At 40.4% G+C, this 26,811-nt stretch overlaps 1 protein-coding gene across 1 annotated transcript; it reads right to left on the bottom strand.

Annotated features, from left to right (window-relative positions):
- Positions 1-5,420: 5,420 nt before the first annotated feature.
- On the bottom strand, positions 5,421-7,199 carry LOC107791775 (reticuline oxidase-like). Its single transcript, NM_001325524.1, is given in 1 exon segment — positions 5,421-7,199. A coding segment is annotated over 1 exon segment (1,680 nt). The 5' UTR covers positions 7,185-7,199; the 3' UTR covers positions 5,421-5,504.
- Between the last annotated feature and the right edge of the window lie 19,612 nt (positions 7,200-26,811).

The raw sequence follows: 26,811 nt of genomic DNA, 5'->3' as shown, positions 1-26,811 counted from the left end.
GGGTGTGTTTGGTGTGAAGGAGAAAATGTTTTCAGGGGAATGTGTGATTTTATCACTTATTTTCCCTTGTTTGGTTGGTGAGTGAAAAACTTTTTCTGGAAAAATATTTTTTAGTGTTTGGTTAGAGAGTATAAAATATTTTTAGGAAAATAATTTTTATGCTATCCTCCTCAACACCTTCCCCAAAATCCTCATGTTTCCAAATAATCCTCTTCCCTTCCCCCTCCCTCCCCGGGACTCTATTTTCTTTAAGAATTTAATTATTCTTTTCAAAATGCACACAAACCCAAAGGAACTAATGTGTTACTTTACTTTTTCACACAAGAAAACGTTGAAATTTGAGCTCGATAACTAAAAAAAGAAAATACTTTTTCTTTTGTTGAAAAAGAAAGTATCCTTTCTACAACATGAAAAGAATTTATTCATTTTGTTGTATGAAAGAAAATACCTTTTCTACATCATGAAAAGAAAATATTTAGTTTGTTGAATTGAAAGAAGATACTTTAGGTATCATGAGAAAAAAGTATTCGTTTCGTTGAAATTAAAGAAAATACCTTTTTTACATCATGAAAAGAAAGTACTCTTTTTGTTAAAATGAAAGAAAATATTTTTTCTACATCAGGAAGAAAATACTTACAACAACAACAACAACAACTACCTAGTAAAATCTCACAAAGTAGGGTCTGGGGAGGGTAATGTGTACGCAGACCTTATCCCTACCCCGATAGGGCAGAGAGGCTGTTTCTGATAGACCCTCGGCTCAGAAAGACGGAAATAAAAAATAAGAAAAGACAATTCATTAGTAACTCCAGTAGAAACCGTAATAGTAACAGAAGCATAACAACCAAAAGATGAATGACATGCAATAACTGTAACCAGAATCTAAGGCCCTGGGCTAAGATAAACAGCAATGATAGTGTGGATTTAACATAAACTGCAAGCCATCTAAGATCAACTCTAATCCAACCCCGCCTCACCCCCGGTATGAAGTAAGGAAAGCTCTACTACCCCCTAACCTACAACCCTAATGCTTGACCTCCAGACCTTCCTATCAAGGGCCATGTCCTCGAAAATCTGCAGTCGTACCATGTCCTGCCCGATCACCTCTCCCCAATATTTCTTAGGCCTCCCTCTACCTCTTCTCGTATCCACCACGGCCAACCGCTCACACCTCCTCACCGGGGCATCAAGGCTTCTCCTCTACACGTGCCCGGACCATTTGAGCCTCGCTTCCCGCATCTTGTCTTCCATAGGGGCCACACCCACCTTCTTCCGAAGATCTTCATTCCTAATCTTGTCTATCCTAGTGCACATCCACCTCAGCATCCTCATCTCTACTACCTTCATCCTCTGGATATAGGAGTTCTTAACCGGCCAACACTCTGCCCCATACAACATGGTCGGTCTAACCACAACTCTATAAAACTTACCTTTGGGTATCAGAGACACTTTCTTGTCACACAAGACTCCAGATGCAAACCTTCATTTCATCCAACCCACCCCTATACGGTGAGTGACGTCCTCGTCGATCTCTCCGTCCCCCTGAATCATCGACCCAAGGTACTTGAAGCTATCTCTCTTGGGGATGACCTGTGATCCAAGCCTTACGTCCCTGCCTACTTCCCTCGACTCAGCGCTAAACTTGCACTCCAGGTACTCTGTCTTAGGCGTGCTCAATTTGAAACCCTTAGACTCGAGAGTCTGTCTCCAAATCTCCAATCTCTCGTTAACACCGACCCTCGTCTCATCAATTAGAACTATGTCATCAATAAATAACATACACCATGGCACATCTCCTTGAATATGGTATGTCAATGCATCCATCACCAAGGCAAATAAGAACGGGCTAAGCGTAGAGCCTTGGTGTAATACCATAACAACCGCAAAATGCTCCGAGTCGCCTCCCACAGTCCTAACCTTAGTCTTAGATCCATCATACATGTCCTTGATCGCTCTTATGTAGGCTACTGACACGCCCTTTGCCTCAAGACATCTCTAGAGCACCTCCCTAGGAATCTTGTCATACGCTTTCTCCAAGTCAATAAACACCATGTACATATCCTTCTTCTTATCCATGTACTGTTCCACCAACCTCCTAATAAGGTGGATAGGTTCCGTAGTGGAGCGATCCGGTATGAACCCAAACTGATTGTCGGATATAGGCGTCATCTTCCTCACCCTCACCTCTACCACCCTCTCCCAGACTTTCATGGTATGACTAAGTAACTTGATACCCCTATAATTGTTACAACACTGGATATCACCTTTGTTCTTGTACAACGGTACCACTGTACTCAACTTCCACTCCTCCGGCATCCTCTTCATCCTAAAAATTGAAATTAAGGAAAATACTTTTTCTACATCCTGAAAAGAATATATTAATTGAAATGAAAGAAAATACTTTTTAACATCATGAAAAGAAAATACTCGTTTTGTTAAAAATGAAAGAAAATATTTTTTCTCCACCAGAAAAGAAAGTAATTAATACATCATGAAAAGAAAATACTCGTTTTGTTAAAATAAAATAATTTTTCTATTTCAGGAAAAGAAAATATTTAGTTCGTTGAAATGAAAGAAAATACGTTTTCTATATTATGAAAAGAAAATATTCTTTTTGTTGAAATAAAGAAATACTTTTTCTACATCATACAAAAGGTACTTGTTTTGTCGAAACGAAAAAAAAAATACTTTTTCTACATTTTGCAAAGAATATACTCATTTTATTGAAATAAAAAAGTACTCTATTTACAACATGAAAAGAAAGTATTCTTAATAATATTTTTATTTAGGGTGGGGGTAGGGCAGGGTTGGGGGAGGGTTGTGTGGGTGTGGTGGGGAGGGGTGAGTGGGGTAGGGGTGATGGAGAGAGTGGGGGCCGGTTGGTGGGAATAGGGAAATGGTGGAAAGGTTGAAAAAGAAAAGCAGGGAAAACATTTTTCTCCAATTTAGGAAAAATGATTCATCAGAAAAATATTTTATTTAAGCCAACCAAATATAAAAGAATTGGAAAATATTTTCCGGAAAATGTTTCTTTCATACCAAACACACCCTTAATTTCAATTGTCATTTTGTCATTGTTCAATTCTTTATTTTTTGAAGAAGTAGAGTGGATTCAAGAATGAATAGTGTGATTATTCCCCGTAAAATTGGTTAGGAGTCAACAATAATTACAATGCTTTTTCTTTATCAAGCATTCGTAGTAATTACTATATATACAACTTTAATAATCTTCTAATTATGTATTAAGTGAATTAAATCAAAACCAAAACAATACAAAGCATATTTATTTAGAGGTCTTTCAAGGGATTAGTAAAAACATCTTCCCGTAAAACATTCGAAAAAGCATAATCTTCAATTCTTCTTCTGCATGCCACCATCGGGCTTGGACAATGGAGGAGGAGCCCGAGCCTTCGAACCATTGATGGCAGAACTGTGTAGGGGATCGGGGGAGGGGGAATAGCGAAGGCTAGGGTAAGAAAAGATGAGCGAGTCCGTGTGGGTTAGAGAGAAAGAAGAAAGAGAGAATTTGGTGCTGGAAATGAAAAAAAGAAGACAATAAAAAAAGGGTTGTAGAAGTGTTTCTTTAATAATGCGCTAAAGGCTGAAAGTTTCTTTCAAGTAATGTAGAATTTGGGCCAAACCAGGTAAGTACTTTAAACCTGGGCCATTTTCGATTAGGCTGTTGGGCCGGGCCGTAATTCTTCCTATATAAAAGCAGCTTCACTATCGCATATTTAACCTCAGTTCAACTTGAACTCTTTGGAGGGAGAAATTGTTATAACGAGATAATTCGTTGCAAGGACCATAACTCAATATTCTGATTCTGCATCAAATCTATGGTGTCCAATGGGAGGGGACAAGACTAAATAAACGAGACGGGAGGGGACGACGTTTAACCGGGACGGTGGCTGAACGAGCTTAAACGGGACGAGATAAATGGGACGAAACGGTAGGCCCATCCCATCCCGGCTCCCGCTAAAAAACGGGATGGGACGGTTCACAGGCCTTAAGTGAGCCTTTTTTTTTATAAAAGAAATTAATTATTTAAGCATTAAGTTTGGCAACAGTTAGTTTTTTGACAATGACTAAGTTTTTAAAGTTTGCAACGACTAGTTTTTTGACTAATTTACTAAACTTAAACTTAATAAATTATAAAATATTAAAACAAAAGACTTGTAATGAAATATTTTAGTAATTATAATAGAGTTGTAATTTATTTAATATAATTTCAAACCATTAAGTAACTAAGTAAGAGGGTAAGACAATTCATAAAAAAAAATTCATTCAAGGCTTAGAGCCTTTTATTTTATTAATGCAACAACAACCTAGTAAAATTCCACTAATAGAACTTTCGAATTTCATATACAAATATAACTCTTTTGAAGAGCACCTAATCAAATTTCACATACAAATATAAAAAAGTTAGCACAGAAATTAAACACGCAAATAAAATACGAAAATAGAACACGTAAAATAAATACAAAATTAAGCACTAATATGATACGCAAAAATTATACATTAAAATTAGGAGATGGAACGAGTGCACCGTAATTAAATATTGAGACAGAATGATTGATTTTTGTGAAAAAAAATAAAGAAGGATGGGGTATTTATAATTAAAAATAGGGCCAACGTGTAATTTAATAAACTTAAGGGATTAATAGTTGGGGGGGGGGGGGGATATGGCCCTTAATAGCCATTGGAAACGGCTAAATTTGCAAACAATGCCGTTGCCCAACGACTCTATTTCAAGAAAAAAAAATTTAAATAACATGCGGGAGAGATGGGACGGGACAGGATAAATGGGATGAAATGGGCAGCCAGTCCATCTCATGTACTGTTTAATATGGGCCCATCCCGTTTAGAATTAAGTGAGTCGGGACGGACGGGCCATATTCAAATCTGGTGAAACTATCTTGCTTTTTTACTTTGCGAGCAAATGCATTGCCCCAATCATGACACAATATCCAGAAGACGTCTATATGATTGAGAATTTATCGATCTGTATCAGAATATCCAATTATTGACACTCATCCTGTACCTACATATGCACATAAAAGGATAAGAAATTAAAATTGTTGAAATTTTCCTCCTAAATTCATTTATGTGTATGAGACTTCTTTATCTTGTCTATATCATCTTTATTTCACAATATCTGTGTGTGACTCGTCGGATGCCTATCGCATTTGGGCCGTGACACTAATGCCTATATACTTTACCCTGTTCGAAACCAAGAAATTTACATAAACTGATTTTTTCATTTAAAAGATGCTGTCCACATACTTGTCCTGATTTTCTTCTAAAGTAAAAAGGATGGTATCAAAACGATAATTAGTTTACTTGTTGATGTATCTAATTGAAACTCAAATAAGTATGCCTTGTTTAATAGTAACACATAGACTAAAATCAGAAAAGATCAATTATTCAAGGATCAATTTTATTAGACAAAAAAAGAAAAGGAAAACCAACAACGGAATCTCTCTCAAGGTAGTACATTTTAAATCTCATTCACTGCTATACTTGTGCTCTTGCGTTGAACCAAGCATAGGAGGAATACTCTGTTCATGTCGAAAAACATTTAGTGGATCAATTTGTGTCTTAGCTTTAACCAACCTATCATAGTTATGCAAGAAATACATCTCACCCCACGCTCTAGCTCTCTCCACAGCATCAACAGAGGAAGAAGGACTACTGCTACTAGCATTTCGCAATAAGTAGTCGTCGACCATATTCACTCCAAGATCCATATCCAAGTAGTTGATATAAGCTCCCCTTGGCGAGCTTGAAACAAAGGGCGTCATTGTATTGTAAAATCCTCTTATCCACTCCATGTAAACGTCGCTCATGTAATCGTCCTCTTCATTCCACTGTGCTAGATACTGAATCGCGAAAAGGTTACCTTTTCTATGAGGGAAAGCAATAGCTTGATCACTAATCTTGTCCATGGCTCCGCCATAAGGATCAAAGACAAGATATCCCTTCGGGTTTTTCTCGAGTTCCACAAGAAATGTTAGCATCCCATCCATTGAAACTGGCTTCTTCACGTAGTCCGTTTTGCCTTTGAAAAAACCTTTTCCGTCCATGTAACGTTCTTTCAGACGGGAGATATCACCAGTCGAGTTCCCGTTAACGTCAGCTAATTCGGAGAAGAAAAGTGCTGACTCTACCCAAGTCATTTCCTTGCACTCATCATTCTTAACGCCTAGCTCCGGAAATGTCTCATTCGATATGGAAAGAACTTCAGTTTTTGGACCCAAATAAAGTGCATTGAATTGGGGAAATATTTCAATAGGAGTAGTATTACCATATTTCATATCCGCGGGTAGATCTGCAGGTCTCAGGAGTACTCCTAGAGTAAAATCATCGACCAAATTTGGAGTAACTATTTGCCATTTCTCAAGTATTTGAGCCACGTATTGTTTGGATCCAGGCCTATAGATCATACAAGTTGTTACGATTTTAGGCACTTTGAGTAATCGAATTTTCCAGGCATAAACAATGCCCCAATTTCCACCGCCGCCACCTCTGATTGCCCAAAACACGTCTTCGCCCATGGCTTTTCGGTCTAATAACCGTCCATCAGCATCAATAAGAAGAGCATCAACGACATTATCAGCAGCAAGTCCGAATTTTCTAGATAAAAGTCCAAATCCACCACCTGAAATATGACCTCCAGATCCTACTGTTGGTCCCGAACCTGCTGAAAATGCATGAACGTCACTTACCTTGGCAATGGCATAATAAATTTGGCCAATTGTTGCGCCGCCCTGAGCCCAAGCTGTTTCAGAATCCAAATCTACTGAAACGTCGTCTAATTTCATCAAGTCAACGATCACGAATGGAGAAGCGTCAAAGGAAACGTAAGAAGTTCCTTCGTAACTGTGTCCGCCGCACCTTACTCTGATTTCATAAGATGCTTTTCTGCAACAAAAAATGGTGCTCACGAGCTCCTCCTTACTGCTTGGTAGGATAATGAAGGTTGGTTTCGGCATGAAAGGTGCAGCAAAGCGAAGATTTTGAAGGGAGAAGTGGAGCAAGTTAAAGTAATTTCTACTTGTGGGGTAAATAGAGAAGTTATGGACATTGTGGTTGATTAAGCAGGCTGAAAGATTTGTAACAGCTCCAGTAGCAGTTTCAGACAAGGAAGCAAGTGAAAAGCTGATCAGAATTATGAGCGGAAACATGTTGTATGTATTTCTGCTTCACCTCTCCCACTAATGCATATATGAGCAGGGTGAGAAATAATATTATATAAACTACCGGGGGGCTATTCAGGGGTGCGTAATTTTAAATATTTTTATGTAACAACCATCCAAACATTTACTGAATCAACGAGTACTTCATATACTCCTATCGTTAGACCATAGTTAAATTAATAAATATTCTCACCTAAACTTATTGTATAATTCCACATAAATACCAAATGTGTAGTTAAATTTTTACCCACGTGGTACATAGATGTCCCTGTCCTGCCTTGATTAAAGATTCCCCTTAGTCACCCTTTTTTGACTATGTAATTTGTCTCTTTGTTTGCCTCATTGTTCTGAAAAGATTGATTTTTTTAATCTTCTTACCAACTTTCCTTTTATTTATATATTATTCTTCATCCTTTTTAGTTTATATAATATAGTTTGATTTAGTAGAGTTTTAAACTTAAGTAATTTTTTGAGCCACGAAAATAATTTTTTGCAGAAATACAGAGTAAAGTTGCGTAGAATAAACCTTTATGGTCCGATCCTTTTCCGAACTTCATGCATAGCGGGAGCTTAGTGCACCAGACTGCCTTTTAATTTTTTTATTTATTATTATTATTATTATTATTATGATTTTATTATCTTAAACATGTGATAATATTTATGTGCATATAAGTAAAACCTTGTCATGATAAGGATAAATAAGAAGTTCAAATAACATTATTTTAAAGTTAGAGAAAATTTGTGAAGGAAAATGACTTCTGTCCAAACGTAGGAGAGTTTATTTTGTTTAAAAAAGAATTTTATGATAATCAAATATCAGCAAAATTGTATACGGTAAAATTGGAGGGTCCAGTTTTCCATCGTTACGACGTCTCGAAGGCTCAAAATCACGGTCGAGTTTCATCCCTCGATGGCCATCGACGCTGGACCTTGAAGCGGTACGGACCGATGGTTACGGGGGGAAAGTGGGAGTTCCCAAGGCATGAAGCTAGAGCCAACAAAGTTTGTCAGGCTAGTCTGAGCCCGCATCATGGCATTGACTAGCTGTCCCATCTCCATATCTTTGTAATAAATGTACTTGTACTATGTTGGGATTTCCCTCATATATATAAAAGGGATCCTTGTCATTTTGTAAATATCTGTTGCTCAATACTAAATACACAAGAACATTTCTCTGCTCTCTAACTTATTCTCTTATCTCATTACTTTATTTATTGCTCATATTTATTGTGTTCTACTTAAAGTTCATCATTTGTTGCTTAATATTGGCCATAAAGAGCCATCATTGATTTATTTATAACTGTTAGTCTCCATCGACCATCCTCGATAGCTCCCAGCCGAGCTTCAGACTCGACCCCAAGGCCCTCGTATAGGCAAGCTCAAGGCCCCGATTGACAACGATTCGGTTTGGTTAACATCTCGTTTCTAAGTTCTTTTCTTGATTCCAAGTACTTCGCTTAGCATCTATTGCCCTAACAACTAGCATAAAAGTAGATCACGTATTTTTGGAACTACTAAATCAAATTTAATTGTTATTACCATTTTCACGATAAACAGTTTGGCGCCCACCGTGAGGCTAAAAATAATAGTGATTATTTTCTTACTAGTTTTACTACACAACGCAATTTATCTTTCACATTTTTTCTTGCCCAAGATCTTTGATTTCACGTCAAAATGTCTGACTCAGTGAACAACAATCTTGAGAACCACGGAGAAAATGGTGTGGATGTTCCAGGTATTGGTGTACCACCACGAAACCCTGAGAAAGCACCAGAACCAATTTCCGTGGACGCGGTCTCATGCGATGCTCAACACTTCGATGTAAGCTCCTACACTAGCAGGAGCGTGCACCAAGGAAACCAACAAGAAGCTAAGAAAAACCTGGCTAGGGAAGAACGAGAGGTTAGCCTTTACGTTATTTTTGAAATGTTGCAGGCACAACAGCTAGCGACTGCTCAGCTGCAAAGTCACCAGAAAATTCCCAGCACAGTAGCGCCGGGGAGGCTCCCCCAGCCGAGAAGATACCGGAGAGATCACGCAACAACAGGTCAGTGGCCGACTTCGCCATTGTAAAGATACTCGAGGACCTCGCAAAGAGGATCAAAGCGGGTGAAAAGAAGATAGATGCCAACGACAAAAAGGTCGAGACCTACAACTCTAGGGTCGACCAAATTCCGGGCGCACTCTGAAAGGTGTGGATTCGAAGAAGTTCATACAAAGGCCGTTCCCGGAGAAAGCGACTCCAAAACCCATACCAAATAAGTTTAGAATGCCAGACCTTCCGAAATACAATGGAACCTCAGACCCCCAATGAGCACGTTACTGCTTACACCTGTGCAGTGAAGGGCAACGACCTAAAGGACGACGAGATCGAGTCTATCTTACTAAAGAATGTCGGGGAAACACTCTCGAAAGGGGCCATGATATGGTATCACAACCTAGCTCCTAACTCCATAGGCTCATTTGCCATGCTGGCATATTCTTTCATAAAGGCACATGCCGGTGCCATCAAAGTAGCAACAAGGAAATCCGACGTCTTCAAGATCTGGCAGAGAGAGAATGAGATGCTGCGAGAGTTCGTATCTCGCTTTCAAATGAAACAAATAGAACTACCACCAGTCTCCGATGATTGGGCAGTACATGCCTTCACTCAAGGTCTGAATGAATGAAGCTCGGTGGCTTCGAAGCAGCTGAAATAGAATCTGGTTGAATATCCCGCCGTGACCTGGTCGGACGTTCACAACCGATATCAATCCAAAATCAGGGTCGAGGACGACCAACTAGGGGCCCCCTCGGGCTCAATATACCCAAGCAGGGTTCTGGCGAAGGAGCCAAAGCCGAACAAAGAAAGATACCAGCCATATATCGAAGACAGGAGAAACGCCCCGAGGCGCAACATACCCCACAATGATCGAAGGATGGACCGAGGCCAGAACCCTCAGGGACTCGTCAACAGAGCCGGATTAGACAGGAACACGGGTCCAACGAAGGCACCTCACTTGTCGGAGTACAACTTCAACATAGACGTATCAAACATCATGTTCACCATCAGTAAAATCAGAGACGCCAGGTGGCCCAGGCCTATGCAATCAGATCCTTCGCAAAGAAATTATAACTGTGTGTGAATTTCATAACATGCACAACTACATGATTGATGATTGCCACCAGCTTTGAGAGGAAGTAGCCAGACTACTTAGTAAAGGTCACCTCCGAGAGTTCCTCAACGACCGGGCCAAAAATTAGTTCCGAGAGAGAGAGAGGCGGCCAAGAAGAACGAAACGAATGAGCCACAACATGTCATCCACATGATCTTGGGAGGCATCAATGCCCCACAGGAGCCCATGATGAGAAGAACAAAAATATCCATCACTAGAGAAAAGCGAACTCGGGATTACATACCCGAGGATGCCCTCACATTCAGCGACGAGGACATCGAGACCTTTTCTCAGCCTCACAACGATGCACTGGTAATCCCTTTTCTTGTAAATACATTTCAAATTAAACGTGTACTTGTGGATCTAGGTAGTTTGGCCAACATTATCAGGTCGAGGGTGGTAGAGCAGCTCAGACAGCTTGACCAAATCGTAACCGCCTCTCGAGTCCTCAACGAATTCAACATGGCGAGCGAAACAATAAAAGGGGAAATCACCCTCCCAGTCAACGTGGCCGGCACAACCCAAAATGCCAAATTTCATGTCATCGAGGGAGACATGAGGTACAACGCCTTGCTCGGAAGGCCATGGATACACTGCATGAGAGCAGTACCATCCTCCATAAAATGATGAAATTCCCCACAAAGGATGGGATTAAGATCGTCTACAGGGAACAACATGCGGCAAGAGAAATGTTCGCGGTGCACGATGTGGCCCCGACACCGGTACCTCCACCTTCGAAGGAGCCGAAGGATAAGCAAACAGTAAAATAGCGATAACAAGCTACACTCTCAGCTATCCCCGACTAAACATAGAAGGGGACCGTACCGCGTCCTCATCACAAGCGACTGAAACATACCAGAGTTCGAAACATCGCCGACATTCTACACTGAGGTATGACCGTCCCCTTTCTCTTTCAATTACATTCTATGCTGATCTGAGTGCAGGTATCCGATCGAAACGGCCAAAGCACTCTCCAACTCGAAGGCCTTAGGTTTCAAAAAGCATACGTTGCACTCTTTTCCTTCAACCGGGTTTTTATACCAAAAAAGGTTTTACCGACAAGGTTTTTAACGAGGAAACATCCATATGCTACCTAAGAAAAACTCAAAAAGTATTCAAGACTTCTTTTACAATCAACCTCGAACACTGGGGGGCATCCCCCCGGAAGGTCACTTACTTGGAGAAGACAAAATATGCTAAGTGGGTTGTCGGTAGGAAAATAATGTACCTGACCAAACGGTCGAACGAACCGTGTCCGCATAGAATAACCGAGCTCGCAAGAACAAAATCATGTATGCTTGCACCAAGTAATTAAAGGAAATCAGTATTTTTGCAAAAACGACTTATCTTTCAAAAAACGTCCCGAACACCCGGGGACTGGCGTCAACAACTCATAACAATGCAACCCCCGAGTCGGAGCTTCGAACTCGTAAGCTCTCAATGAAGTGACAATAAGATCACAAAATAGCTCCAAAGCCATAAAATGCCCCGAATACTCGGGGACTGGCATCGAAAAGTCAAGACCACATGACCTCTGGGTCGGAAACTCCGAAATCGTAAGCCCTCAAAGAGGCAATACCAAGTTTGCAAGTAATGGCTCCTGAGTTGATAAATCCTCGACGACTCGGGGACTGCCATCAATCGCCATCTCCATCAACTTATCAAAACTCGAGGCCATAAGACCACATGCGGGCAACCTAGGTCTCGTAAGACCTATATAAGGCAACAACAATGTCTGTAAGACCTCAAGCAAGGCATGAACCATACTTGTACCAAGTATCCAAAACTGTAAGACCTCAAAGACATGTAAAACTTCTAAGACCTTATTAAAGGCATAAACCCGATCACAAAGTTTAGGCTATATATCGAACTTGTAAGACCCCTAAAAAGGCATACCCTCTATATAGATGCCGAAACTACTTCACTCGGGACTTAAAGGCTCCGGCCAAACACAAATGACTCCGATCACAAGGCTGTACCAGCCAAATTAACGCTACTTGGGGATTCCCCACCGTCGCTATAAAATCACAAGCCTTCAATTACTTCGAATATACTTCGAAAAGAACCGGTTAAACATGCTACCCTCGACATAGGAAAAAGAGCTTCGACCATGTCAGCTCCTAAACACTGGCTTCGAGATACTCAGCCTCCGAGCCAAACCTCCCAAGGTGCTCGATCATTGCCACATAACAACTCACAATCGAGATTTTTTATTAAATCGTCGAAAAGTCAGGCAAACACTATTTCAAAAAGTTCTTAACGAGGGAAAATAAAGCCTATATTAGAGGTCGCATCGACCCAAGGCGTAAGAGTCATTGTTGCCAACCCACATAAAAGGTCACATCGACCTAAGGCGTAAGAGCCATTGTTGCCATCACACACAAAAGGTCGCACTGACCCAACGCGTAAGAGCCTAAGGGCCAGCTTGCAATTCAAAAACTTGAGGATCGAATGAGCTCGAGTCAAAACCTGATTCGGAGACTGAACCCAAAACAGTTAACTGCATATGCCTAAGAGGAAACGCGTAAGAGCCACTGTCGCCAGCACTAAAATCGAAGGTCGCACCGACCAAAAGCATAAGAGCCATTGTCGCCAGCACTAAACCAAAAGTCGTATTGACCAAGCGCGTAAGAGCCTACGGACCAGCTTAATGAGCCTCAGGGCCATACCAAGAATCTAAGGATTCCTTCTAACTCAAAAACCAGTTCATCTGGCTAAAATCAAGGCAAAAAAAATGCAGAAGAAATGAAACCGCGAGGCTTTTCTTTTATACATACATGCGGGAAAATACAAGCTCCATTTACGACATACTTCGAAAGTACTATGTATAGAATCAGAAAAGAAAATCTACGTCCCCCTTGGGGACTATGGCCCGTCGGCCTCATCCTCGCTATCCTCGGCATCGGACAGAAGTGACTTAGTGCCACGTTTGTCTGCCTTCGCCCGTTTCACCTCTTCTGAGAGGTCAAAGCCCCTAGCATGAATCTCCTCGAAGGTTTTCCCTTCGAGACTTACACCGAGCATATTCCTTGATCCTGCTCTCGCAGTCAAGAGTCCTTCTCAGCCCAGCTTGGGCAACGACAACGTTCTTCAAATAAACCGCCACTTTCTGGTCAGCCTTAGTTCGGCTCATTACATCTTGAGCCCGAGCATCCACAACCTCGACCTTTATCTTTAAGAGCTCATACTCGAGCTTCATAATCATATATGTTCAAACCAAGCTATTATCACGAGCTAAGAAAAGTTGAACCTCAAAGGCGGAAGCTTTAGCCAGAGCACCCTTCTCCATCGAAGCCTGAGCGTCCGCCTGAGACTTTAACTCGTCATACTCGCGCTTGGCTCGGCCAATCTCGTCCCGAAGGCGCTCCAAGTCCTCTGTCTTTTTCTCCAACTGAAATAAATGAAACATTAGCCTCAGGAGCTAGAAGGAGGAACACACACTCACTCGGAACAAACACTACCTGCTCCTTTAAGGAGCTCTAATAATTCAAGCTCCGACTCACCTCATGTCGTAAATGTGCCAACTCGACTTCCCTTTCATCGCAAAGGAGCCTAGGGGATTTCTCTTCATCCAGAGCTTTCTACAGCCTGGCCTCAAGGTGAACCAGCTCGGACTTAAGCTTGTCGAAGGCCTGCAAAAGAGAACTCAACAAGGAAGGGAAGGCGCGAAACTCGAAAGGCCTGTGCCAAAACACACCACAGAGTGAAGCCGCTGGGCTTCCTCAAAGATCGAGCGCACATCTGCTAACCTATCTCCCTCAGCTCCGAAAGAGTCGACCCCGGTCGAGGCACGATCGCTCCGTGCATACGACCCCAGGTTTCGAGTGCCCCTCGAAGTACCTTCGATAGAAAAAGATGACGGCAACCGAGGAGAGACCGCCTTTCCAAAACCAGGAATCATGGGCACGACAGGCTCAGTCAATACTTCCACTCTTGGCCCCTGGTCCAGGTCCGCCTTGTTTTGAGCATCGTCACCCTGCAGAGGCATCTCTCGCTTATTGTTATCATTCTTTAGATCGGAAGTTAGCAATCTTCCTCCCTCTCCTAAAGGGCACGACCTTGCTTTGAGGGACTCCCCAATGCCTACGATGACAGAGTTAGTATATAGAAAGAAAAGACGCCATTCTGAGAGCTAAAAAGGGGGGAGCGAATCACAAAGCACGTACTGTGGTGCTTTGCCTCCCACCTATCCTTAGATAAAGCACGCCACTTATGCTCATTGTAAATTGAGTGGGTAGCCAACTTCCAAACCCAATCCGGCAGATCGGGAACTTCACCTAGCATGCACGAAATCGCTGTAAAAAAAGAAAAGAAGGTGCATTCACGAAGCCAACCTTCGCCATAAACAAAACTAAGAAGGCACGAGTGTACCACTTACATGTAAAATTCCATTCCTCAGGAAATGGTAGAAACTCCACTGGAATAATATCGACAGTCTGTATCCGTATGAATCGGCTCATCCACCCCGATCTCCGTCTTATTCGTCGTCAACAACAAAAGGCATAGTGGATTGGCATCGTAGGGTCAGCATGCCTCAATGATGAAAGGGCCGATACAACCTGATGAGGTGATTAAAAGTGAATTCAAAACCTGCATCTTCCACAAAAAACCTCATCATCAATACTATCCACCAAAATAACGGGTAAATCTGTGCCAAGGTAACCTGGTACTTTTGACAAAAGTCGAGAACGACCCCATCAACGGGGCCCAGCGTGAAAAGATATGTGTACACATTCAAAAATCCATCGACACGGGTCGTGATGCCCTCATCTGGGGAAGGTATCTGCAATACTACCTTCTCCCCCATCCGCAGTCTTTTCTGACCAACCCAAGGTGTTCCTCTCCTATCGAAGAAGTAAACTTCAAGGTATTCTCCCGTTGATCCTGAGCATTTCTGACGAGAAGTCCCCTCTCGAAGCAAAATGCCCCGAGTCAGGCCCGCCTGGCATCAGCGACGCTCTGCCAACGAGGCGAGAACCGGAGGCGGAACTCTCTCCTCCCTGCCGAATGTGAGCACCTAATTTTTGACCACTCTTGAATTTTTCTCAATTCCCTCACGTTATTTAGCACATACCTTACCACCAACACAATTATTCCCTTAGATACTTTACACTAAGCATACACTCATTTTCCACTCACAAAATTATTTCCTACTCCACTCTCCTTTATCCCCAACTCTTTGTCCCCACTCCATTCTCTTTTGTCCTCAACTTTTCCTTGTCCCCTCTCACTTTATCCCTTTTCCCCAACTCCCCCACATTACACTCACAACACACACCTCACGATTCCTCTTACCTTCTCACTCTTACTCTTTACAACTCATACTGACACTCTTTCTTATTTCATATAAACAGACACACACACGGAAAAAGGGGGGGGGGGGCAACATCAATGAGTTTAGAGCACCTAGATAAGACTTTGAAAAGAATTGTTAGCAAGAGATTTTTAGAGAAGAAAGAGTTTCAGTACTTTTGTGTTTGGTTTAAAATATACTGCTGTCCCTCAGTTCATTTAGATGTTTTTGAGTTGATTTCTGTTGTCGCTGGTTTAACGTGAGCTGGGTTGATAGTTTCTGTATAAATTTGGAGTCCGTTGTGCTGCCTGTTGCTCACTTCTCTGCTATCTAGGTATTTATCTCAACTATGTAGTACTCAAATTACTCTGAATTTGATGTAATAAAGTTCAAAGTTTTAACTTGAGCTCTTTGTTAATTGCAAATACATATTTTCTAGTTTATGAAATGGTCAGTACGCTTGTTTGTGAATAAATGCTGGCTATGCCAAGAAATGCTTTAGTTTTCAATTTTGACATGCGGTTTGAATTCCGAAATATGTCTACTTGGCTACAAGTTGCAACAAAGTAACATTAGTTTAATTTATCTTTTTTTAGAATTGGTGTTGGAAGTACGTTTCTTATATTGAAAGTTAAAAGAAGTGTATGTTAACAATATTTTCATTCCAGGAATATATTTAAAAGAAAGTTTATTTCATATGTAGTTCCTTTTATTATTTATTTTTATTAAGTGTTTATGTTGTTATTGTACCTTTAGTCATTGTGATGAGTGGGCATAAATCAGTAAACTAATTAGGAGTCAAATAATAAATAAAACTGAATAAAGATAAAGGGGTGTGGGAAAAGGCTGAATGTTTCAACAAACAAAAAATTTGAGCCAAAAACTCAATTCTTTAGGCCCAATGCAAAGCTAAGCTAGGTCGCCCATTTTTTTTCTCTTTCTTCTAAGAAATAAATAAATAATTGTCCCATCTTCTAAAATCCTTAAGTTGGCCCATTTCTCCTTTAACAAGAAGTTGACCTATTTCTTTAAAATAGATTCAGTTGGTCCAACATTTATTTGCATAATTTTACCAACAATAAGACTAGAAAATAGTAATAAAAATCAGATTTTCGTTACTAATTAATTAGCACATTTTCTTTTCATTAATTAGTTGAACTACTAGGCAACTAGTAGGCGCGCTCTAACTTTTTCATTCACAGACTCGCTTGCGTAGCGTGATAATTTTTCTTAGTTAAATTTCTAAAAATGTATTTAATTCTTCCAAAAATAATAAAAAAAAATTAATAACGTAGTAATATATTTTTGTCATGACTGCAGATTCGCTTGCGTAGTGCTGTTATGATAAAATTAATAAAATTCGTCTCGGTCGCACATTCGCTTGCGTGGTGCGGTTAGGACAATTTGATATTATTCAAATCACTCTTCAACAATTTTAATAAATAAAAGTGGATAGATAAAATATTGAAAACCAAATAAATTACAGTTTATCCAAAATTAATTTAAGCTAAATGTGATCAATAAAACGACCGTGCTAGAACCACGGGACTCGGGAATGCCTTACACCTTCTCTCCGGTCAATAGATATCCTTATCCGAACTTTGTTTTTGCAGACCGATAAAAAATAGAGTCAAACCTTCCTTTGACTAGGTATTCAAATAAAAGGTGACTTGGAACACCTAAAAATCAATTCCAAGTGGCGACTCTGTAAATAAAATAATCCCTACTCAAGTTTGTCACTTTAATTGGAAAAACTCTTTAACCCACAATCCATAACACACATTATCTTTTGGAGGGGTAAAAAGGGGTGTGACACCGAACAGATCCTGATGTAGCAGTCATGACTATGGCAAAATTAGAGAACTGGAGTAGGAATTTGGGCAAGAGCGTTAATACTAAAATAATGGAAGGCCTAATGCAGAAAGCGAGACTAATCACTCAGAGTGACAGAATCTCCAGAAGGGCGGAGACAACCCTATATATGGAAAAAGCGGCGACGGTCCGCCTGCCTCAAAGGCCAATTAAAAATACTGGCCGATATCACTTTGGGAAGATGTGCCGGTGGGATCGCCTCGGTCACTTTGTAGCCGTGTCGTATATTTAACGTCGCCATGTGATGTTTTGGGATCGGAGACCCCCGCACCAACCAAGTCCCGAGATGCTACCCGATCTCGAGGACGTCCATCAAAAAGAAGTTAGGCTCTAGGAAGCCATTGGCATCATTACAAGTCCCGATATGGTTCCCGAGATAGTTCCCGATCTCGAGGACGTCCATCAAAAAGAAGTTAGGCTCTAGAAAGCCATTGGCATTATTGCAAGTCCAGAGATGGTACCCGATCTCGAGGACCTCTATAAAAAAGAAGTTAGGCTTCAGGAAGCCATTGACATCATTGCAAGTCTCGAGATGGTACCCCAATCTCGAGGACCTCCACCAAAAAGAAGACAGGCTCCAAGAAGCCATTAATATCACTACAAGTCCTGAGATGGTACCCGATCTCAAGGACCTCCATCCAAAGGAAGATAGGCTCCAGAAAGCCATTGCCACCATTGCAAGTCCCGAGATGGTACCCTATCTCGAGGACCTCTCTCAGGAAGAAAATGAGCTGTAAAAGGAGCCGCTCGTATATGAGCTTAACCTCGGGGTGGCATCCTACTCTGAGAATTTCAGCTATTGCGAGTACGGATCGTCTACCCGATTTTCTGGACCTCGAACTACCTAAGCTCGAGTTAACTACCGCTCAAAAGCTACCGATAAAGCCTTAGGGCTATCTTTCGTCTTCAAATCAAGCTATCTTTATTCTCAGACACTCGAGCAAACCCCCCCCTCGAGGGGTATCGCGGGATTTAAAAGAGCTAAGTTTCGTTTCGAGAGTTCGAAGCCTTACTTTTATTCAACTTGGAGTCAGGGGTCCCCGACGATCCAAGTTAATCGATCCAACTCGGGTTCGGCTTAAGGGACGGCAAAAGATTCCACAGGGAATCGGGTTAACCAGTCTAGAGTCGGAGAGATACTTGTACCCGGGCTCGACATTCGCACCAACCGGTAGAGCCATACATTCAGAATCTCCACAAACGCAAATAAAAGGAAACATAGCATGAATCAAAGGCAAATTGAAGAAAAATCTTTGTATTCATAAGCACTTGATTACAAAGGCCCACGGAGGGCCCTTACATATGATTACAAAAGCCCACGCAGGGTCCTTACACAAAAACAAAGAAGCAGAAAGGTACATATATAAGAAAAGTGGGAAGAGTCTAATCTATTCTCGAGGGTACATCCTCGACGGCAGTATCTTCGAGCGCCATCTCCTCGGGGGTCTTGTCTCGGTCTTCCAAAACGGTATCTCCAAGGGAGAAGATGAAGAAGAAGAAAGTGGGAAGATGGAAAAGAGGAAAGTGAAGAAGTAGAAAGGGATGAAAAAATGCCATAGCCCACCAAAGAGCAAAGGCTTTCACCAGGCCAGGAAGATCACGGCCCGGAGAAGACTTGGAGGGCTTCGGCCTTACTTGCACGGCTACTTTGAGTCTACTTCTTGGGACATTGTTCCGTGCAAGCTACTAGCCAAAGGTGCCACTTCACCCCACGAAAAGCAGAAGGGATGAAGTGCCACACTAGGCCGGGGTAGGAATGTGAGCAGCGGTGTATAGTCTGAACACCCTCGTGAGCAGCGGTGTAGAGTCCAAATATCTTCCCAAGTCAGAAGAGATCGGCCCCCTGTCTCATCATCTCGAGCCAACAATGACAGCAGTAATAACAATAACAATAACAACAACGACAAGTCATAGTAATCTCGCTTGGCAAGGGAAAACCCAGGAAAAAGGCCATCGCGTGGCTGAAGAAAACACCGCCATGTAACCTTAGGGCCGCGGGCCTTAAACAAAAGGGATAATGACGGACAAGGATGAGGAGAAGAGAAGGGCGAAAGGCTAATATGAGAACACTTGAATAAAGAATAGGTTCTAGAAAACTCCCATTTATAGAGAAAAAAGAGAGTAACCGGCGGGCACAATCAATATTCTTTGAAAAACGCAACCGACGACGCCATCAATATCCTTGAAAGACGTATTAGCAGGCGCAATTAATGCATTTTTGGAACTGAATCGATGATGATATTACCGCTTTAAAGGATGAGAATCGGCAGTGCATTGAAAGGCGCTAAAAAGACAAGTCAGCGGGACGCCTCGGTTGCCACATAGGCCTATATCATGAGTATGATGTTATCAGTATAACATTATCGCAGGAAATCCGGAAAGATGGTTATCAAGGTCGTTTCTTATCGTTCTACTCTAAGAAATGCGGTGACTATCTATATATACGGTAAAATCGGAGGGTCCAATTTTCCATTATTACGATGTCTCGAAGGATCAAAATCACGGTCGAGTTTCATCCCTCGAGGGCCATCGACGCTCGACCTCGAAGCGGTACGGACCGATGGTTACGGGGGGAAAGTGGGGAGTTCCCAAGGCATGAAGCTAGAGCCGACAAAGTTTGTCAGGCTAGTCTGAGCCCGCATCATGGCATTAACTAGCTGTCCCATCTCCATATCTTTGTAATAAATCTACTTGTACTATGTTGGGATTTACCCTCATATATAAATGGGATCCTTGTCATTTTGTAAACATCTGTTGCTCAATACTAAATACACAAGAACATTTTCTCTGTTCTCTAACTTATTCTCTTGATCTCATTACTTCATTTATTGTTCATATTTATTGTGTTCTAATTAAAGTTCATCATTTATTGCTTATTATTGGCCATAAAGAGCCATCATTGATTTATTTATAACTATTAGTCTCCATCGAAAACCCTCGATAGCTCCCAGCCGAGCTTCAGACTCGACCCCAAGGCCCTCGTATAGGCAAGCTCGAGGTCCCGATTGACAGCGATTCGGTTTGGTTAACATCTCGTTTCTAAGTTCTTTTCTTGATTCCAAGTACTTCGCTTAGCATCTATTGTCCTAACAACTAGCATAAAAGTATATCACGTATTTTTAGAACCACTAAATTAAATTTAATTGTTATTACCATTTTCACGGTAAACAAAATATTTTATTATATTCTGATAAGTATTTTCCAAATTAAATGTAGTTTTTGTCACATCAAACACACATGCAATTGTTCTTAACTTTTGTTGGAAAAGGGTATCAAGTATGGTATTGATGATAGGCTATAATTATGTATTTTAGTCGCTTATTACACTCTAATTTACTGCATTTTAATTGAGTTTGATCTTTAATCGCTAGTGTCTTGCACTAATTGTGTGTTTTATGACTTGTAGGAGTGATTCCGAGTTATGTAGATGTTATGGAATGAATTCAAGTAATTTGAAGTTTTGAATTCTGAGTAAAAACCCAAATAATTAAGTTGGGATTGTGTTCGGAGATCAAAGGATGATAGTTAAGAGCGAAACGAAGAATCGAGCGGGCATACGGCGCATTGTCTAGTAAAATGCACATAACCTTTCGCTCAGAACTCCGTTTGGGCTCCACAATATATCGTTGGAAATCTATTTGAAAGGGCTACAACTTTAGTGTTTTGCATTTTTGCAAATTCCCAATACCTCAGCGCGTGGTGTGCCGCGCCTGTGGAAATTTTCTGCAGCCTGTCAGAATCAGCAATCTGAGCTTTCCACTGCCGCCCCGCATTGCGCGTCGCCCTATGCGGCTCGGTAGCGCAAATTTTAGAGAGTGAGTGTCCTATTTCGCGCGGGAGAAGGTATTTTCGTTTGGGCCCGACCCTAGGAGCAAGGAGACTAACATTAGACCGAGGATTCGACCTAAGGAGGAAAGAACACACTAGGAGCAAGGCGGAGAATTCTTCTACGAGTTTTTCACTTCCTTCTTCCTATTTTCATTATTGGTTATGAATTCTAGTATTGTGGTTATGCATACTATTATGAATAACTAATTTATTATCTAGGGTTTTGATAGAACCTGTTGAAGGATGATTTTCTCGTTATGTTAATATATATTGCCGTAGTATTATCTCTATTTGTTCAACTATATGGTTATTGCTGTTGATTGAAGAGCCCTCAATCAGATGTTCCTATTTAGTATGTATTACTCGGGAGAGAGTACATGTTTAGGTAGTTTTTGAACAACATCACTCCTGACGTATGTGAGGAATCAATAACCAAGGGTTTAAAGGTGGGATAAGGTATAACGAAACCTTGGGTGCAATCTAAGTGAGCTGTAATTAAAGCCAACTAGCGTAACTCGGGAGAGTATGTCTAGTAAATTATCGTAATTACTCAGGAGAGAATTACAACACGTAGAGCGCTCATGATCGGTAGAGAATACTTAGGCGAAATTATAGAAGACATAGCGGGAAGGATTCCGACAATTGGGGAAATCATAACTCTAGACCTCCTTAATCTTTTCTCCAACCTGTAGTATCTTTAGTGTTAATTTATTATTTTAATTTGTTTGTTAGTTTAGCTAAACACAAGAATCTTAATATCCATAAGTTAGGAATTGTTCAAGCTTGTATTCTTGGTGATAGTGAATAATTGTAGCTAAGACTTAGTTCTTTGTGGGATTCGACTCTGGACTTGTAAACCGGATTATATTTGCAACGACCGCTTAATCCTTTTTATAATGCATAGTTGGGCGTGATCAGGTATATATGTCAGTGCTCGATTAATTACTAGATGCTAAACAGAAGATGCGACCAATTTTTTTTTATAAAAAAAGTAGTATTATCTTTTCATGGTTGCCACTTGCAATCATCATAAAACAAACATGCATGAGAATTAATCAACATGAGTGATTACACTACTAGAAATTCGAAAAAAGCGACCACAAAAAGCGACCAAAGTTGGTCGCTTATAGGTCAAAAAGCGACCAAAAAGTGTCCAAACAGTCTTGGTCGCTATTTTGCTGGTCCCTTTACATTAGGGACCAAATATTCCGGGTAAACAATATACCGACCAACTTTGGTTACTTTAATATTTTAATAATATAAATTTAGCGATCAAAGTTGGTCTCTATATTTAAATTACGTTTTTTTAAATTTATTATTAATCAAAATATAGAGACTAACTTTGGTCTGTAAACCAAATATTATATTTTAAAATCTGGAAAATAGTGACCAAAGTTGGTCGCTTGTTTTTTTAAATTTTTTTTAAAACATAAGCGACCAATTGGTCACTAATTTCAAGAATTTAATTATTTTTTAAACATAAGCGACCAAAATTGGTCGCTATTTTCTAGAAATTATTTTTTTAGAATAACGACCAAAGTTTGTCGCTTTTTAAGAAATCTGTGTTAATTAGCGACCAACCTTGGTCGCTATTGCCCAAAAATTATTTTTTTAAATAGAAAAGTGACCAACAACCGACCAAAGTTGGCCGCTTTTATGGGTATAATTTTGGCAGAAACTGCCTGTTTTGGCAGCTACACCACCTGCCAACATACCAAATCCCTATTACAAGCAATAACAACAACAATACCAACAACAACACAACAACAACAACAATACCAACAACAAAACCAACAACAACACAACAACAACATTAAAACCAACAAAGTATAAAGTTTAATAGAACTAATACATTAAGCTAACCAAACTAAGTTAACTCTTATTACAAGCCCATTCGAAAACCGATTCTATTTGTCTAGTTCAAAGTGTATAAAAGTCAAAGAGTGTTTTGTACATCATTATCATCACTGTCTGATGAACTTTCATCACCAAGACGGTATACAGAAGGGTCTACTTGTCGAGGACTGGAAGAACGATCACGGGGAGGACAGGAGGAACGAACACTTGGAGGACGGGAGGAACGAACACGGGGAAGTTGAGCCTCTGGCGATGACTAACGAGACCGGGGAATCGGAAAACCTCCAGAAGCTAGGAGAGATTTGAGTTGCTCTTGCATGCCCTGGCACTGAGCTTGCATGCCAATATACTGAGCATCTCTAAGATTTTCTCTTTCCTTGGCCGCTTCTAGCTCGGATGTGAGCTTTGTCACAGTCTCCCGCATAGCGAAGAGGCTCTCCACATCAAGTTGCTCGCCTTACGAGGAAGTCCTTATTCCTTGCATTCCACACTTATAGCGATGAGATTTCTTAGTAGGAAGATCGTATACCTTCTCCCATTTTGGACTGCCTGCAGCCTCCGTCCATATTCTTTCAACATCCTCGTCCGAAGGTTGGATTGACTCGCCCGACTCATTAAGTGGCTGACTGTGTATGAATTCCTCCACTTCAGCTATGAAGCGACCCTATAAGAAAAATTACATTGAATTAATATTTCAAAATTTATATAAAAGTAAATCAAAATACTTAATGAAAAGTGAAAACTTACATGTACAGTCGAGGATCGGCCCTCGACCCACCTTTCTTGATCCGTCTCTTTCTTCTTCTTTACAATATGAGTCTCCTTGAATAGCTCATCTTGGCTCATCGGACACCCCAACTTCTTTTCCTAAAAACTCATAAATTTTAGTTAATAAACAGAATAGATATACTTTGAAAATTAAAATAAATTAAGCAATTACGTACCATTCTTCTTTTTATTGTCCCTAGGCTGATCGCACCTCCAGTGTGCAAGGATCCTCCCTTCTCAGATGCACAAGCTTTCTTTCCTTTTTTGCTCTACTCTAAGAACTTTGCGGTAAGCCATTGCCTTTGCAAATCCTCCTATAAATTCTGAAACAACCAGTCAGGCTTCTAGTTCAACTTTCTAGCTTTGGAGAAACTATGCGACAACCGCATGCGAGCTTTGAGATGAAAATTTGTAGCCACTTCCGCGCTATAGCGGTGTTCCCATACACACTTGCTCTATATTTCAAAAGATAAATATTATATGGAAATATCATAAATATAAATAATTATACTGCTTAAAAGAACATTTATACCTTAAATTGAATGAAAATTTGCTCCTTAAGCGAGAATGGGAATTCACTCCAAGTCGCATAAGGGCCATCATAAAGCTTTCTAGTTGCTTTGGTGATTATCCTCGTACTAATATTACTCGAGATGAACCTTCAATTTAATTAAAAAGATACATTAATATCTTAGTAAAAACTGTACAAAACAATAAACGTAAAAATAACAAATAACTCTTACCCATCACCCTCAAGGACTATGATGATTCTGCCATATTGATCAAAGTGCACCTCCTCGTCATCATCAGCATTACCATCTGAAGCATGTATATCAGAGGAATGTGTGGAAGGTGTAAGGGTTCAGAGCTAGTGTCTCGCAGGCGAAAGCCTGAAATAGATGGAGTCCCTGATGAAGATGGTTGCGATCCCTGTGACTGCGACATAGCTGGATAGACCGCAAGTGGTTGTGATACTGATTGCTGTGACTCGAGTGGCTGTGACACTGATGATTGTGATCCATGTGGATGTGACATGGATCTATGCGATCCATGCGATGCAGATGGATGCGATCCATGTGGTCGTGAGGCAGGTGGACTGTATGTCGGATGTATAGTCCTATGGCCCTGTGACAAAAGACCTGGTGTCTGCATGAAGGTGTAGGGCTCGTGATGTTGTGGCAGCTCAGAATAGCCCTGGGGTGGAGGTAAAGACATAGGCATAGGCATCTCTGAAGAGGGTGGAAAAGAGTGAGTATTATCTTCTACCCTCCTCTTTGGTTTCCTAGCCTTTTCTCGACCCCGAGAACCAGTAGGGTCATTGTTACCTCGACCCTTGTCTGTCATCTATATAATATAATACATATTTAGATTGAAACATATAAATAAACTAGCTATAAACGAGAGTTATTAAAAAACAACTTTTTAAAGTTCATCGACGTATTGTTCCTCGTCCGAGAATTCTTCTTCCTCACTAGTTTAGCTTCATCAGTTGATTCTTCTTCCTTGTTTTCTATAATTCTTACTTAATTTATATCAACTTCTTCCAATATGTGTTCAGGATGTTCTAAATCATTTTCTAAAAGTTCGTCCACTATTTGGTGAACACTGGAGATATCGTTTTGATATGCAACATCTAACACATTCTCGACTTCCACCCTACCTACAAGCTTAGTTTTGATTACAACTCACCAATCGGACTTATTCCGCCGCAATGGATAAGGAGCATAATACACTTGCCTAACATTGTGTGCAATTATGAAAGGATCATAGCGATCATACTCCCTCGTATGATTAACCTCAATTATGTTGTATTGATTGTGTACTCTTGTACCTCTTGTTGGATTTGGATCAAACCACTTGCATCTAAAGAGTATCAATTTCTTAAATGGCCAACATGTATATTCTAGTTCTATTATTTCTTTGAGCACACCATAATAATCAATATCTCCAACTTGGTTGCCATCACCACCTTGAACCCACACCCCACTGTTGTTGCTATTTTTATTTTTAGAGCAATTCTCTGTATGAAACTTATAACCATTCACAACGTACTTAGACATTGTTGTGACCTCAAGCCCAGGTCTCCAAGATATATATTTCAAAAATTGATTTACATCATTATTTGGATCATTTACCTACATATTATTAAAAATATTCATAAGTTAGCATAACTTCCAAACATTGTTTACCTACATAGTGTTAGAATATTTTAAGGATAAACTTACAAATTGTTTGAACTACGTATCAAATGTCGTATATACAGCATCATGGCCAAATTGACCCACGAAGTGACTGTGACACATCAAATATTTTTAGTAGTTGTATTGAGATGTAATCACAGTAAATTTTATATTTTGATAACTACTAAATCAATACTTACTTGAGAAATGGTACAACTTCGGGACAATTTAGCAACACATGAAGTGTAGCTGATTTGTACTACATATCACTCAAACTTCTCTTTCTAACATCCTTAGAACATTGGCCTGGTTGATTGAATATGGACATAGGCGGATATAATGGATCATTCACACATCGACCATGTGCCTATTGGTCTATTCCTAGCACATGGCACATTACTCTCAAAATAATAAGAACAAAAATGAGCAGTTTCCTTTGCAAGATAAGCTTCTCATATAGATCCTTCAATCTTATTCCTCTGCTTAACAAATTATTTGCATTTGCCAATTGTCCTACATAATTTCAGGTTAGCCAAGAACATTAAAATAAAACAGAAAATTACATCAAAGTTCAATTCATATCCTAAACGTCCAATTCATATCCTAAAATTTCAATTTATAAACTAAAAGTTCAATTCATAAACTAAAAGTTCAATTCATAT

The sequence above is a fragment of the Nicotiana tabacum genome, chromosome 22 (assembly GCF_000715075.1).
Source record: "Nicotiana tabacum cultivar K326 chromosome 22, ASM71507v2, whole genome shotgun sequence".
NCBI classification, from domain to species: Eukaryota; Viridiplantae; Streptophyta; class Magnoliopsida; order Solanales; family Solanaceae; genus Nicotiana; species Nicotiana tabacum.
Note: the sequence above shows the minus strand (reverse complement) of the source record. Positions and strands in the feature narration are given on the sequence as shown.